Raw genomic sequence first — 17,394 nt, 5'->3', positions numbered from 1 at the left:
AATGAATGCGTAAGATGAGAGCGCGCGATGCGCAAATCTGCCAAGATCATTTCAGTGACTAGGACTCGAGAACGTCTACTAATTATCCTAAATAGGTTTAACAAAATTTATTTAGCCCTCAATGGCCTGGTTGCAATTCGTTTGGCCATGACTACAAACCCGTTGGCCGAAATAGCTACAGGTATATTTTAATGTAATAGGAAGAGCATTTCACACAGAGATTCATGAATTCTGAAAGTCTCACGACGAAGCAAACTAAAAGAGATAAAAGCAAATGAGAATTGTCACTCTACAAACCAATCAATTTTCTGCATTGTCTCAAGAAATGAAAGGAATACTATAAAGCATTATTATTTAATTATAAAAACAATAACTATACCTTTTAACTAACTATACCATAGTACGATAGTATAGTTATTTAAAAGGTTAACTACCAAGGATAGATTGTGAACATATTTATGTTGAAGAATGCAACTCCTTCTTGTTGTCAGGTATTATAAACACAACATGATTAAAAAAAAAAATAGGTCGATGCTATTCTAAAGGCCTTTTTGGGGAAGGGGAATTAAATTAGATTTCGGAGTATCCGATCGCGACTATCCGGCCTAGTATTCTTTTATGGTAATTAAATGAGGACGGCAAGGCATTGCATTGGCAACATTGCCAAGGCATTGGAAGAGGGCGTCTGCTACGATTCTCCTACGTGTCGTGTGCAAAATACAAGTTGTGGCAGGAAAAGAGCAGCGTACTACGCTCCTTGTTTATTGTTTCGTCAGTGTGTAACGGACCTCAATACAGTACGTTTGCCACTATTCGTGATTATAACTGAACAGTACGTACAGTACTGTATTGGTAAATTGCTCGTAGGGTATGTTTAATGCAGTAGCGTAGCGTCGTAGATGTGTGTTTGGGGGCAGGCCAAGTGCTGTTATAGGTACATATAGAAAAATTACAAACAAAAAATATATAAACATAAAAATATGTAAAAAATTACAAACATCAAAGTACCAAAGTACATCGTCGGACCTCTTTAGCCCCTCTGCTCGCCCTTTCCTACGCCACTGGTTTAATGTTTCTTTTTACGTGTACTACAGTGAACTCCGGCCTATCCGGCATTTTTCTTATCCAATCTGCCCTTCCGCCACACTAGACCGGATACCCGTGAGTCCTACTGTAAGTCGTCAACATGCTGTCAGTCATAAACATGCTCTCATTTACATTATAGAACGGTAAACTGATTGCACAATTACAAAAAAAAAAAAAAAAAAAAAAAACTAAATTACCTGATAGATCAGCAAAAAGGAGAACAACGTCAATGGTTCGCGACAGATTATCCTGTATTTTGGAATATATGAGAACCTCATCTGGCAGTAGCGTTCCCAAACAGTGAGCATGCCTATACATAGCTATAGTTAGCCTAGGCCCTTGAGGCTTAGAAGCTCCCGGAGCATTCACGTCAATATCCATAAATAAAAGTTGAGATTCATTTGGGTTCTGGCCACTCCCATCAAGATTCGTAGATTGTCTAACAGTTTCCCTCTCTGGAGAAGACACTTTTCGTTTCTTTAAACTCCATCTCTTCATTTTGTCTGCAAAATTAATATTAACTAATTTATAGTAATAAGAACAATAATAATTAATATTTGCTCTTTAATCGGAAAGTTATTCTCTTCCGTTATCATGTTTTAACAGGCAAACGTTTCATATTTTAATACATAGTTTACTAAATTTAATAATTTAATAAATCTTATCATAGATCTATCCTTAGAAAAGACTGTTGTAGCTCTAATATGTCAATTTTGCAGATAATTTAAAAATTCCTTTGTACCCAAAGAATCTTGATCTTTTTAAAGAATTTCAATTTTCATAGTATTAATTATTGCATATAAAACCTTTATAATACACGCAAATTACATTTATAAACTTGAAAGCCGATACAAACTTAAAACCTATATTTTGAGTTTCTACAACCTTATTCTGTATATGCGTTATACGAGGCGCACGTACAAAAAATATCCGATATTTTTTTTTAGAGGAGTTGGCTACACTGATGGAGTTCAGCAAGCCCAGTTACATGGCCTAGTGTTTTGTGCTTGTAAGACGTAGAATGGTCTGAGTGGAGTTACGTACGTGCAAGTAGCAATAGAGTAAAATGGCTGCCATAACACAAAATCCCGCCAAATGTGAAGTGAGATCTGTCATACCAATTATTATGCCAAACGACAGAATGCAGCTGACATCCATTCGGAATTGTGTGTTATTTACGGACCGAAAATAATGAGTGAAGTGTAGGTAAAGTAATAGTGCAGAGTATTTTGAGAAGGACCTTCAAATGTTCATAACGTTGAGCTTAGCGGAAGGCCTAGTGTTCAGACGGACGAACTGGTGATACGCGTTAACGAGAAAATAGGATCCAATAGTCAATTTACAATAACTGAATCTGTCAAAGAACCTTCAAAAGTGTCTGTGAAAATAGTGCAATGAATTGTGACTAACAAAGGTTAGTTATCACAGACTATGTGCAAGGTGGGTACTAAAATGCTGTTGACAGATGCTCACAAAGAGCAAGGAATGACAGTTTCTCGTAAATTTTGACTTGCTTGGAGGAGGAGGAGGAGGATGACCACTCACCTCACATAGTGAAAGGGGGAAGAAATCTGGATATCTTACGCACTGAGGAGTGGAAGCAGACCAATGCAATGGTTCTCCTAATGCGAAGAAATTCAAACGAACACTGTCAGTTCACAAAATCATAGCAACCATGTTTTAGGACCAAAAGGGTGTGATTCTTATGATATTCTTGGAAACAGGACGAAGTTCTACAGTAGATGTGTATTGCCAAGCACTGAATAATCTGCGACATGCTATAAAAATTGATGTAGAGGAATGCCACGCTCTGGAATTCTGATCCATGACAACGTTCGCCTTGCAGAGCTAGCTGCATACTGTTGGGACAGTTCAAAGATTTCGATTAGAACTATTCAATCAGCCCTACCAGCGATTCATGTATTTTTCTTCAGCCGAAAAAGTGACTTGCATTGAAGTGAAGTGCTCAAGATATCAGTTCTGGACTGGTTGCGCTCCAGGGCTGCAAATGTTTTACATAGAGGATATATACAGAATTGTACCATGCTACCAAAAATGTCTGGGTATCCATGCTGACTATGTCAAAAATATCCATGGTATGTACTTGTATACCAATCGCTATTAATTTCTTCTTCTCTCGTAAAGTCAGTAAGTATAATGTGAGGAATCTGGTGATTTTAAAAGATTTCACCTGGGAAGGACCTTCAATACACGGGAGTTGAAAAGTAGTACTGGTAATCCATATTAAAGCATGATCGGAGATAAGCCTCGGGGGTTTCGCCTGGATTACCCCCTAAAATCATCATTCGAAGAAATTATTTTGATATTTGTTGTTTGCTTAACATGTGTTGATATATTAATTATAACACTTGATATTTCCATTCGTTTGCCACTTTTACAGCAACTAGGCGCAAATTTCATTTGCGTAACAGTAAGAATTTTCTAAATAACTAGCAGAGAGATATATTCACAGAACTGTCGAAGTAATACGTGTACCATCAATTACATAGGAACTAGGACTATCGAATCCCTACCATGGAGGAGAGGTGCTCCAAGTATTCGTAAGCTTTGTTTAATATAGATTAGTTTTAGTTAAGCTCCGCCGTAGCTACAAAGTTACCGTACGCGTCTTCGTAACGAAAGGTTCGTATTTCAGCAATGATCAAAGATTAAACTTCAAAATCGGACCGTGGTAACAAATAAGAGGCGAGTGCCACCGAGGGACAAGTTCAGAATAAGTAAGTTCGTTAGTGACAGAAATACACACAATCAGTATTTTGATTAACAAATTAAATACATGTCTAATTCGACAAGTGAAGAAGACATTTTTATGTAAATTGAAGCTGACACGCAATACTACAAAGGTATCTTTAGTAGTAATAAGTGATTAGATTGACAACATAAAGTAGGCCACATAGAGAAGACTGAATCTGAGATAGAAACACTGTTGCTGGCAACAACAAGTAGTATTATATTAAGGATATTATCATGGAGAACAAAATTTTCCTACTGAAATGGGCCTGAGAGACTAGAAAACACACACTCTGAAATAATGTTCATCAAATAAAATAGATAAAATTTAAGCCATATGATCACGAAGAAAATGACTCCGAATAACATACTAGGTGCTTGATCACCACGCGCATTCTGCTTACAAATAACGGTGAGAACAATGGGTCTGTAGCTCCTGACTTTGCAGATTTCCATGCTTTTAAGATTGGAAGAACCGAATCTCACTTTCCAGGTACGATTGTTAGATGGAATAACGTGAGTTGAGCATGGGAAGATATTACACACATTATAATATACTACAATCAATCCATGATGCGGTATTGGATGACTCATGGAAGGCTTGAAACCAACGTTGTAATTTTCAGTGTTGGCGCTACAAAAACTTAAATGGTTCCAAGCAAAAGGTATAAACCCATCTGGCTTCACCATCGCTGCCGACTGCCTCAAGACTTGACACGTCGTACAGGTTCTTCTCTAAAAGCTCCAAATAGAGTAGGCAATACCCTTGCCAGTGCCTGACTTAGGTGTGGCATGACCCAAGTATTCTAAACCGGACTCCGATAGAACTGTGATATGCTTTTCTGTAACCCCTCGTCTTCGTAGTTTGCCGTTAATTTTTTCTTGCACAAGAGTTGCGTATATTTTTGCGTCGAAGTAGATACTTGTAATCGCCCGGCCTAAGTGAGCCTTTTCTTTCTGAATCTTCTCACCCAGTTTATCTTTTCGTCTTCGTATCTTAAATCTGTCAACAACAAGATTTTTGTCCTCTGGCGTTATGAGTCTCGCGTCCTGAAGTACGGCAGAAGCGATCAAAACAACCTGTCTGTAATTCAGTCACATATATTTATAGTTTACGTATATATTTATAGTTTATATAATTACAATTGACATAGTTTGCTTATTTTATAATTAAGCAGGAGAGTGACGGGACTTTGTACCCGCCCTGTAGTTAACTTTAGTCTGGATTGTTTCTTCTGTTCATCCAGTGTTCTTGGACGATTCCTACACTATCATTCAGATAACCTCCTTACGAAAAGAGATCCTTGTAGCTATATAGTTAGTGTATTCATCTCCGTCATGGAAGATCCGAGTTCGATTCTCACCGGGAAATCATGAGGGTTAATCTTCCACAGATGACAGCCCCCGGATGAGACTAACATGAACGTTTCCAATTCTGTATTACTAATTAATTGTTGTTATATTAATACACCTTACCCATAATTACGAGGGGTGCACTATAATGATTTACATTTTTATTTTATCAGACACAGTTATACAGGTTTAACAGCAACTAATGTGTCCTCCTATCAACATAATCTCCCTTTAGTCTAGACATCAACTTGACAAAAGTGCTCTCCTTTTCAAATTTAAAGGCAAATCATGGTAACAATTTGGTATCCGATATTTTTTTTTAATATATACCCATCACTGATCACAAAAATGTATTTACTCAAAAGAGACGTATGAGAAACGTGACAGCTAGATATTTATGAAAATTGGTACCCTGACTAATCGTGGATCGCTGTCATCGTGGTGATAGTCACTCGGTGCGAAAATGCCTTGTTTATCCGATACACATAAATAATACATATAGGTCTACCTAACAGTGACCGGATAAGGCGATGCCGAGCTCTATCCCAAAGATGAGAGAAAAAGACAGAAAATGGAAAATGTATGGAGATAAACTGTTCCTTACGAGAGCGGGACGCGTGTCCAAGAACACGACAGTAGTTTCACACAAACAGTGTTGCCATCCTAATATAAATTTATAGTTTTATATGGTCCGTACAGACAAATGAACAATGTACAAGAAGAGAAAGACTGCAGAAGGACCAAATGTACAGTAGAGACTAAACTACAGCATACACAGCATCCAGTGACTATCCGGCTTGATACAGGATTCAGCCAAAAAGGGCACATGGTAGAGTTGCCGTAGAAAGAAAAAGTTCCATGAGACATTACCCGGAAATATCAACAACAAGTCTTTCTGTAGCGCATCAAATCCAATTGCGTTTCTGTGGTATCTATATCTTGAACCATTCCCCAGAGCTATAAAATAATAAAATGAACTCTCTTGGGATTGCAACACTGTATAAAATCCTGCATGCCTTCCAAACTACAGAAACGAAGGCGTAGCGCCTGAAAAAACTACAGAAAAGCTGTGGCACGAAAGGTAACAAGTCTGTAACAAGAAAGTACGTCACAATCGATTCGCAAATATTAATGAACTGTGATAGTTGTCACTCGAGAGGATAGGAACGTATAGTTAGCATGTGAGACAACGATGAAGATAAAACATACTGCATTCAGGTTACCAGTAATATAAAGGTGCAAAATATTTTAATATAATACACCAATACATACAACAGAAAAGCTATACATAGTATCGCAAAATAAGTACATTTCTCGCCCTTGCCGCACACTTGATATGACGTATCAAGCCCCTGGATGCTGTGCATGCTGTGGCTTACTCCCTACTGTATATTTGGACCTTTTGCAGTCTTGTTGTTGTTATACATTTGTTTGTTTCATTGTACGGACTCCATAATTTCTCAACTTCAGAACCTCATATCTTCCATATTTGGCAACACTGATAATTTCCTTTTTGCTTATTTTCTTTCACGTTTTATGACAATTGTTTTAATGCCATAAAATGATATACGTTATATTTGAAAATCTATAACTTTGTGTTAGGATGGCTGACACTACTGCTGTATTCTTGGTTGTGTCCCCCCCTCCGGTAGGTATCAGGTTACCTGCATACATTTTTTATCTTCTGCGTTTTTCCGGCATTTTTGGGGTATAACTCGCGTAGCGTCATCCGGTCTACGTAGCGGGTCAACAAGCCATTTCCGCACTGAGTGAATATCACCACGATGATTAGCGATCCACGATTAGTCAGGGTATCAATTTTCATAAATATCTAGCTATCACGTTTCGCATACATCCCTTGTCAGAAAACTGCCCTTTTATTTTCCTTAGTACAGATCCCTTTATCAGGAAGCGCTATTGAATCTGTAGAACTGTTTTTCTCGAAGCTCCTCATGGTTAATGCGAAGACCTGTGATGAAGCTAGCCTCCTTCTTTTAAGAAAATGCAGCCTGGAGAGATTACCTCCAACTAGTGATGCGCTAAAATAACATATAATGAGATCCCATTACCTTACCACACAGCAATTTGGGAAAACGTTGATGAGTGTGAGGTCGATCTACCAAGGCCAGAAGACTCCGGGTGGTACTTCAAGGACCAAATTCTGAAGCCAGTTTTGAAAACACTCGAAGACAAGGGCGCCCATCAGGGGAGGCAAGGTGGGGCGCTTGCCCCCCTAGAGGAAATTGTACTTCAGAATATCGAAAATCCAATAGAATTTTTACATTAGTTACAGCAAAATTTGAAACTATTTTTGAAACGTCGCTTATACTTGCCCCCCTTGGAAACCACAACATGGGCACCCTTGTTCCCAAGGCTTGTTTAGAGTTAACACGTGTAGCTATCAGAAACTTGAGTGTGTAAGTTTGAAATGCAACTGTAAGAGTCGCGGTTTCTTGTGCACCTTCCGACCAGTCGACTAGAATAATGCTTTTCGTTTCCCCTGAACACTTTAGCCATACGCTTCCCAGCTGAAGGTGTTGTTCGATTTTTTTTTTTTTTTTTTTTTTTTTGCGGTTGACTGCCATGATGTTTTCACTGCATTGAGTGCTGCTTGGTCATTGGCTCACGGTAGTGGAGCTAAAGTCTCATCACTAATCACAAGCCTAGACATGAAGTATTCAGAATCATGATCATAGCATTACAAAGTTCCATTCACACGTCCACAATTCTTTTTGCTCTGCAAACAAAAGTTTTGAAATCCATCTGTTCTGATCTTCCTCAACTGTAAGTGGTTGTGCACAATAACGTGTTTCTGGTTATTCCTGTAGCAGCCGCTATTTCATTGAATGTGATGTACTTTTCTCTTGAATTGTTTTCTGACCACAGCGATAATGACTGGTGTTGCCACTGTCACTTTCCTTCCAGAGCTGCTCCCCTTTTTCGTCGGGATGCTACCACTTTCCAACCTTCTACCCAGTTGTACACTGTTTTCCGATACGATGCATGTTCTCTACAAACTGCCATAAGTCGCCTATGGATTTCAGCAGCAGCCACGCCATCTTTCCACGGCGTCTAAGCGCTGTCCTCCAAAAACAGTTCCCATGTTGCAAGATAGTAACACTCACAGAGATTTAAGAAATGGGCTGCACAGGGCGCTGCTGTCGTTCCCTTTCAAAGTGACGCTTCCAATTGATGATGAAGGTCCTAGGTACTTGCGAGTGTCTTCCCTACTTCAGTAATTCACTGCACTTGAAACGAGAATAGAATTGTAATATATGTGACTGAATTACAATGTATTTCTTTCTTATTTAAGGTATAAACAATGGCTGATACAAGTGATTATACCATTGAAGAACATATCGTTACAAGCACTTGGGTTCACAGGCCCAAAATAAGAAAAGCGTTGGAACAGGTGCGTATGGATTTGCAGCTACGATTCGGACGAAAGCCCTCTCCAAAGAGAACATTTTTGGTTTGGGAACATAAACTGTTTTCTATAGGCATTGTTAAGGATAAACCACGAAGTTGTATCCCATTAACAAGAGAGGAACAATGCAGAGAAGTCGCGGTGTAAGTGGAAAGATCAAGCCGAAGAGTGGAAGTATGTGACGCACTTTTTCAGGTGTTTGACACTATCTTGTGGAAAAAATATTTTCATTGATTAATGTGCCATGGAGTGAAGCTCCAAAAAGAAATGTTTTCTTTTGTTCGATGGAAATCCCTTATTTCTACGAGGAGATTGAGAAAGAAACTTCTACTTGCTTACAAACGGGTTAATCCAGAAATGATGAAAAGAATGTTCCACAGAATCTGGTGACGTATTATTTTGTGTCCGAAGCACAATATAGCCCATACTGGTGTGTTAAACATTTAGACTTTAAGCAACATGTGTCCATTACACATAAAACTGACTCTGTATTGTATACTTCTACAGTTATAATTAACGTTTGCATAGTTTGAATATTTAGTACTTCAAGGGGGTTAAATTCCAAATTTGGTCGTTCGTTTCTTGCAAAATTTTGAAAATTTGCCGGAGAGAAATGGATAATTTGCTCGTTGGCGTTCTTGATAATAAGTAAGGAGAGCGGAAGTTGTGATTATTTTTTATATAATCGGTTATAAACATGGAAATATTTGGCAAGCGGGGAGAATTATTTGGCGCAAGGTTACATGGTTGAATTAAGCGAAAGTAAGTAGCATTTGTATTCTGAACATAGCTGCAGGTGTACAGATGTTGTCGTGGATGTTAGTTAATAGTAATATAGTTTGTGAGACAATATGGTGATAAGGAAAATCTTTTGAAGCTGTGTGAAAGTCATGGATTAATAAATCTAACTACTTGCAGGAAGTGTGGTACACAACTAACTGCATAGAAACGTACAGAGACTTATCCTTTGAAATGTAATCGTCACATGGGGAAAAGTGCTACTGGCGGAAGTCATCAAGGAAGGGAACATTTTTTGAACATGATTATTTATCTCTGTCCTAACTTAAACTAACCTAGTACCCCTTCTGTATAAAACCAGGCGGACCACCAACTTCGGAATAAATGCCGAGTTAGAAGACTTAGTGCCCACCCTGTACTTTATTTTTAATAGTTCGTTAATCACAACAGAATATATTGCAATAGCTTCATTTCTACTTACAGCAGAATGGAGTGAATTACCATTTCCTGTGGCAAAATGGTTTCCGTATTTACTGTGTAATAAGAAGTGATCGCATATGGATGCAATGATTGCTTTAAAAATTATAAATTAATAAGATAGTTTAGGTTTATAAGGGAACGAACTTCATACAAGTTTTAAGTATGTAAAAGCGAACAGGGAAACGTATTATACTTTGTGCTCAAGTTAGAAATATATGTAACAAAATTTGTTAAAGGTTTTAATTTTTATACTAGCATTACTTATTGCGAATATGATATGGACTTATTACAAATTTCAAGAAGACTTACCTCCTTGTACGGATATATGCAATGGGGAACGTAATTAGGAATTTAATTAAATTTAATCTGATTAAACTCTTAGGTTCTTAAAAATTTCTTCAAACATACAGAATGTGATACAAGCTTCTATCATTTTTCACCCGGATAAAAGGCACAAGTCCCTGCTTTTGAACTGTTGAGGTCTAACGTTTCCGAGTTAATAAAGACTCTACCATTGATTTCAAATAAAATGCAGATGCAGAGAATTTTTCCAACTAAGAATCATGGTACAGACTAGTCGGTTTGCTTTTCTTGCTTCAAATGATTCTCAAAGACGTTCTAGATCGTAATTACTTTGGCACATGCCCTAATAATTGTGTACAGATTGCTAATATGCGTGCAAATCATGTAGACTCGAAATTATTACGTTATTTTTGTCCCATATTTCATCACAAAATTCACTCATAGTTCCTTAGAAACTGATAGAAGATGATGTTGACCATACTCCTGAAGCATTAAGCCCGTCTCACACGGATCTGAACTAAGTCCTCAATTCAGGCTACAACTTAACAGTGTTGCTTAACTCAAACTTCCATACAATTTCTCTTATCCTGAGGTGATGTAGGGGACTCAGATGATCCTTAAAACTAGGTATGTTTTACCAGCAGAGCCTCTCGTGGTTGGTGTATTAAACAGACAAAAACACTTGAAGAATGTGTTACGCACAGAGCAATCAACTGTCGTAATTGTAAATATTATTGTTTATCTATTTCAGAATATGAGTTCATCCGAAGATGAAATAGCCGTAGCAGTGATATCTGCTCCGTTGTTGACAAAAAATCCGCCCTCCCCTCCCCCCAAAAAACGAGAGAGAAAGAGTAAAGAGAAGCTGCTGGTCAGGGAGTGAATTCTACGCCCCAATAATGCACAGTAAAGCTCCGTATTTTCAATGGTGAATAATGAACTACATACAGAAGATCCTCGTTCTTAGAAAAAAAAAACTACAGAGTGGACTATTCAGAATTCCATACGGTATTCAAAATTAGTAACTCCGAAAATTCGGTATCTCCGAACAAGAGGGAGTCTGTATCAGCTGGAAAACGGTTTGTAGATCCTTCTATCCACCAGATTGTAGAACTGAAAATCAAAGGACTTGTCCACATATGCAAATGAGGACAGTTATCAGGCGCGGAAAGCTAAAAGAAAGATAGAGCAATTTTCTAGTATAGATACTGAGTATATCCGCTCAGCTCACTACCCACAAAAAATGCCCATATAACCCATAAAGTAAACTTATACCGCGCCGGGAGCTCCTCTCATGCACAACACCCTTACTTTCTGTATTGTGTCAGCATTGTAGAACTGTTCCGTAAAATTGCACGAAGGCCACACATCATTGTTTCTGTTTCTGGTGCTGGTTTACTTTTCGCGTACCACACCTGAATTTTAAATATTTTGTGTTTATATGCAGTGGCGGCGGTTGGACGTTAGAAGTGGGGGGGCAAGACATGATCTGAACAATTGTATATCAATGTTAGATTCCCTGGTTGTTTCTAACACTGTTTGATGAAAGGTTGTATAACTAATAGGATAGTATCTTTTTTCACTTAAAATACCGTATATAGTATTTCTATTTTATTAGGTAAATTCATAAGGGCAATACAGGTAGGTACTAGCCCTTTATACTCTTAAAGAACTAAAGTCTAAGAAGAGATTTGAGTTCTTGCTCATGAACATCTTAAAATTCTGTCTGGAAAATTCAGTGATCAGATCATTTAATAAATTTACAAAACAAATAAATTGAAGGGATAATATTAATCATAGTAATGAATAATGACGGCTGTTTTGCAGAAGTTAAATTCAAACTGGGAATTAATGAAAAATTTATACTTCTAATTCAACACATGCCATTAAATGAATGTTTTTAATCTTAGAAAATGAAATACAGTAAGTACTGCAAGCATATGCTATGACATTTAAAGAAATATGCAATTGCAATAGTAATTGCTTTGAATTGCAATTAAAACGCAATTCCTGTAGCTTTCTTAACTCCATGCGAAGACAAATAACCAATACGTACTCACGCAACGACAAATATCATATGGTACAATTTCTTTCTATGAAACAGTAATACATACAAAACCTTTACCAGGGTGTCCAAATTCTGGAAAATAAGTGAAAGTCAGGGAAAGGTCAGGGAATTAAAAATGTATCAGGTGAAGTTAGGGAAATGGCAGATTGGTCAGGGAAAGTCAGGGGAAAATCGATTTAGGTCCATTGTTCAATTACTGAATTTATGAAATAGGGTTGATTTCTTTACTGTTACTGGATGCAAAATGTGGTGTTCTCAATGATGATATTGAGGGAGTCCGTGTTCTCTGATATAGTGTTGAAACTAATTTTCTGCGAAAAACACATCTAACTACATCCTGGCATATTTGCTCAAAAGGGTAGACGCTGTTCTAGAAGAATTCCATGGTGCCAAGAGGATATCTGGACAAGTGGCTGAGAACGCGAAGAAATAGTATCTCCAGCTCACACTCGAATGAATTCATAGCCAATGATAGAGATAGTATTGGATTTGATGAGTTTTTGCTTAGTCTTAGGAAATGGGAAGAACTTCGTTGACTTATGGACAGTTATGAAATGTGTTTTATCTTCTTTCACAAAAACCCATTTTTTGAAAGTGGTCTCACAATAAATAAAATTCTCATTGTTGACAACTTACAAGAAGAATCTCTGGTGGCTCAACGGATCATATATGATTCTGTGATGAGAATATGTGGATCACCAGGATTAATAATTACAAGAGGTACGATAAATTCAGTGAGAAGTTCAATGAGGCAATATCAGGTGTATTTGGAAAAGAAAAGATAAATAATGCTGGAGACGAGGAGAGGAGAGAGAAACGGAGGATTCAGGAACAGCGTAGAGGAAGAAAAAAAAACTAACCTGCGCAGACAAGGATATTCAGATCAATGAGAAGAAAACTATGCGAGAAAGTATGAAAACAAATTTCTAAATTTGTTGCATTTAACAACTGCACCAGCAAAAGTATGTGTTACATAATGTGTATGTGTGATTTTTTTAATAACACTAGTTAACAAAGGTTTTGTTACATAAAAGGAAATACCTGTTCTTAAAGGAACTTTTTGCGCTGAATTCGAATATGCACTCGGTTTTTCTCCATCACGTACAGTTTTCCCGTAACAGAGGGATTTTCGGGGAAATCCCTCAAAAATTTCCCTTTTCGTTTATTTTACACCCCAAGATCTTGTCCCCTTGCATATACTAACATAGAAATTATACCTAAGTATACAGTGAAAGTCATAAGTATTCGTACACCGACTGCAAGCTATAATTAAATGCCCGTAGCTTCGACTTTGTTGGAGATAGAGCATTGAAACAAAAGGCACTGCATTATCCATTAAGTTATTTATTATTTACAAAACAAACGTTCTGTGAATGCGTAAACATAGACACATAATGGCAAAAGAAACAAAAATGAACATGATTTTGATGTGTCAAAAGTATTCGTACACTTACGAAACGTCCAAAAAGAAAATTATTGCGCATGATTCAATACTTGGTTGGGTTTCCTTTGGCCCTAATTACAGCTAGAAGGCGCTTCGGCATCGACTGCACCAAACGTCGCGTATCTTCGACTGTTATAGAAGCCCATTCCTCTTCGAGTTCAATTTACAAAGAACGTTTACTCGTAATGCTGCGCTTGCGGAGTTTCTTTTCGAGTAAGTGCCATAAATGCTCAATCGGATTGAGGTCAGGCGATTGAGGAGGAGTGGCCAGTTGCTTTGGCACATTGTACAGTAACCAGAGCTTTGTATTGTGTGCAGTATGTTTGGGATCATTGTCCTGTTGAAACATAAAGTTATCTTGCAGGCCCATTTGATCAGCACTAGGACGTAGATTTTTCTTCAAGATGTCAATGTACATATGCTGATCCATAGTACCGTCGATAATTGTCAGCTTTCCCACTCCCGAAGCACTCATACATCCCCAAACTAGCACTACCCCACCTCCATGCTTGACGGTTGGCTGCAGATTTTTCGGGTCCATCTCTTTATTTGGCTTCCGCCACACCATTTGTCTACCGTCGGAACCAAAAGCATTAAATTTACTCTCGTCTGAGAATATCACTTTGTCCCAGAAAGCCACATCTTTGTTCACGTAAGCTTTTGCAAACTGGAGCCGCTTCTTCCTATTCACTTCGGAAACAAAAAATTTCTTTCGAACAACACGCCCATTATACCCTTGTTTGTTGAAAGCACGACGCACAGTGCTTTCAGAAACTGACATACCTGATTTGGCTGCTTCTGCCACCATCTGCGGAGCACTGATTCTTGGGTTCTTCTTAATTTCATTCAGTAGTATCCGCTCACATCGTCCAGTGATCTTCCGTGGACGTCCACTTCGCGGCATATTTTTGACTGTATTTGTTTCGCAGTATACATCTATGATTGACTGCACGGTCGAACGTAGTCTTCCGATAATACCTGATATCTCCCGTAATGATTTGCAGTCGTTATGAAGCCTTATAATTATTTTTCTTTCTGCTTCTCTTGTCTCTGTCCCTTTTCGACCCATTATGTCTTTCGTCTTAAATCAATCTTTGATCTTGAATGATGTTTTGCTGGCCTGTGGTTGTGTTTAGCTTTGTAAACCACCAGAGGGCGTTCTAACCGTCAGAGGGCGTGAACAACAGCTCGAACAGCTGGACGATTTTGCCTTTAATTTCAGTGTACGAATACTTTTGACACATCAAAACCATGTTCATTTTGGTTTCTTTTGCCATTATGTGTCTATGTTTTCGCATTCATGGAATGTTGGTTTTGTACATAATAAAGAAGTTAATGGAAAATGCAATGCATTTTGTTTCAATGCTCTATCTCCAACAAAGTCGGAGCTACAAGCATTTAATCATAGCTTGCAGTCGGTGTACGAATACTTATGACTTTCACTGTACTTTGATTCATATTTAACAAACCATCCAAGTTTCGTAATAATCGCTTTATTCTTTCTAGAGAAATAAATATGTTTGTATGTATACTGTGTGTACTGTTTATTGCACCTTATAGTAATGCTTTCAGATCTCTTAAGTTGAGGTAAAACGTTTTGCTTTATTACCACAAACACATATATAAAATATAATACAATATAATTTACAAGTGTGACAATTTACAATAAACAATAATACAAATGTACCAAAAGGTCATGAAAAGACAATCAAAACTATCACAATATATGAAACTTCCATTGGGTTACAAAAACGTACACTACTTCCTTCTTTTGTAAGAAATGTTGCATTCTCTAACAAGACCCCAACAATAGTCCCCCATCATTGAAGGATCCCATCGTCCCTGGTACCTTTTCTCCATTGACATTATATCTTGGTGGAATCTTTCCCCCTGTTCGTCGCTGAGAGCACCTAGGTTAGCAGGAAAGAAGCTGAGGTGCGAGTGCAAAAAGTGGATTTTTAAAGACATCCTACAACCCAACTCTTTGTATTTCTGTATCATGTCCTGTACGATTTCTGTGTAACTCTCAGCTTTGTTATTGCCCAGAAAGTTGCGCACAACACACTTAAATGCTGTCCAGGCAGCTAGCTCAGCACTGTTTAACTTGCTGTCAAAGCTATCATCAAGCATTAATTTCCTAATTTGGGGACCAATAAACACTCCCGCTGAAATCTTAGCATCACTCAGGTTAGGGAACTTATCTCGCAAATACTTGAAACCTTCACCAGATGTGTCCATGGCTTTGACAAAGTTTTTCATAAGTCCTAACTTGATATGAAGTGGCGGTAGTAATATCTTATTAGGATCTACCAAAGGAGCGTATTTGACGTTGCATTCTCCAGGTACGTAATTCACTTTAGTATCCCATTCCTTCACTTCATAATGTTTGTCATCAGCTCGGCTATCCCATAAACATAAACATTGGTACTTCGTGTAACCGCACTGCAGTCCTAATAAAATACCAACTACCTTGAGATCACAACATATTTGCCAACAATGGTCCTTGTAATTTATAAGATTTAGCAAAGTTGACATGGTGTCATAGGATTCCTTAATCTTCACTGAGTGCGCAAGTGGCATAGAAGGTTTTTTATTTCCATTATGTAAAAGGACAGCTTTAAGGCTGACCTTTGACGCGTCGATAAATAACCTCCATTCTTCTGGAACGTAAGGAATTCCTAACTCCGCCATCAACCCATTTATATCCGTACATACACACACATTATCTTGCATTGAGAAATAGCTTGAAATTGAACATCATTTCCTGTACACTGATATGTTCGTTTCTGCATTCTGTATTCCATTCTTTCTTTCTTTTGCATTCTGTTACATTTGATAACAAATATTGATAACCATTTCATGAACAAAACGAAAAAACTTGGAGAATTGTGTATATATATGTATTAAGATATACATATACTGTACGTTTAAAAAATATATACTTTGGAAGTACATTCTATTTTTATACACGTTTCTAATTTACAGAGAGCAATACAAGTGTGTTGTTGACTATTGTAAATATTCATTTTTATGTCTGTGTTTGTAGTAATAAAGCAAATCGTTTTTACCCCAACTCAGGAGATCTGAAAGCATTACTATCAGGTGCAATAAACAGTGCACACAGTATACATACAAATATATTTATTTCTCTAGAAAGAACAAAGCTATTTTTACGAAACTTTTAGGGTTTATTAAATATAAATCAAGGTATACTTAGGTATAATTTCTATGTTACTATATGTAAGGGGACAGGAGCTAGGGTAATAAAATATTTGAAAAGGGAAATTTTTGAGGGAATTTCCCGAAAATCCCTCTGTTACGGGAAAACTGTACGTGATGGAGAGAAACCGAGTGCATATTCGAATTCAGCGCAAAAAGTTCCTTTAAGATCAGGTGATTTTTCTCATGTAACAAACAAAAAGTTTAAATTTGTTAACTAGTGTAATCAGTAAAATCATATATGAACTGCTTATTACTATAGTCAATATTATAATGCTGTGTAATTGGTATTATAATGTATAATTTTTTTCATATCTTAAGTACTCTGTATACTGCACACTTTCGTTTGTAACTTTACATTTTGTGTAATATGTAGTCCTAATCAATAGCGGCCTAATGCACATGTTTGTAAATTTACATTCCTTTGGAAAGAAAATTGAAAAAGAAAGAAACAGAAGTGGAATAGAACAAGGCAAAATTTAAGGAGTGTGGAGGCTGGGGTTTCTTTCTTTTTTCTATATTTTT

The 17,394-nt window shown here is 37.4% G+C and overlaps 1 protein-coding gene across 1 annotated transcript in view; it reads right to left on the bottom strand.

Annotated features, from left to right (window-relative positions):
• The window catches only part of LOC145672642 (adenylate cyclase type 10-like), a 387,700-nt gene extending 377,142 nt beyond the window's left edge, over positions 1-10,558 (bottom strand). The window contains exons 1-2 of the mRNA XM_081741804.1: positions 10,145-10,558; positions 1,284-1,589 (exon numbers count right to left, since the gene is read on the bottom strand). Of these exons, the coding sequence (XP_081597930.1) occupies positions 1,284-1,584 (301 nt within the window). The 5' untranslated portion in view covers positions 1,585-1,589; positions 10,145-10,558. The remainder of the gene's footprint in view (positions 1-1,283; positions 1,590-10,144) is intronic.
• Between the last annotated feature and the right edge of the window lie 6,836 nt (positions 10,559-17,394).

This window comes from Thermobia domestica, chromosome 16, assembly GCF_964235325.1.
Source record: "Thermobia domestica chromosome 16, izTheDome1.hap1.1, whole genome shotgun sequence".
In the NCBI taxonomy this organism is placed as follows: Eukaryota; Metazoa; Arthropoda; class Insecta; order Zygentoma; family Lepismatidae; genus Thermobia; species Thermobia domestica.
The sequence above is the reverse complement of the archived record's forward strand: the minus strand, read 5'-3'. Positions and strand labels throughout refer to the sequence as shown.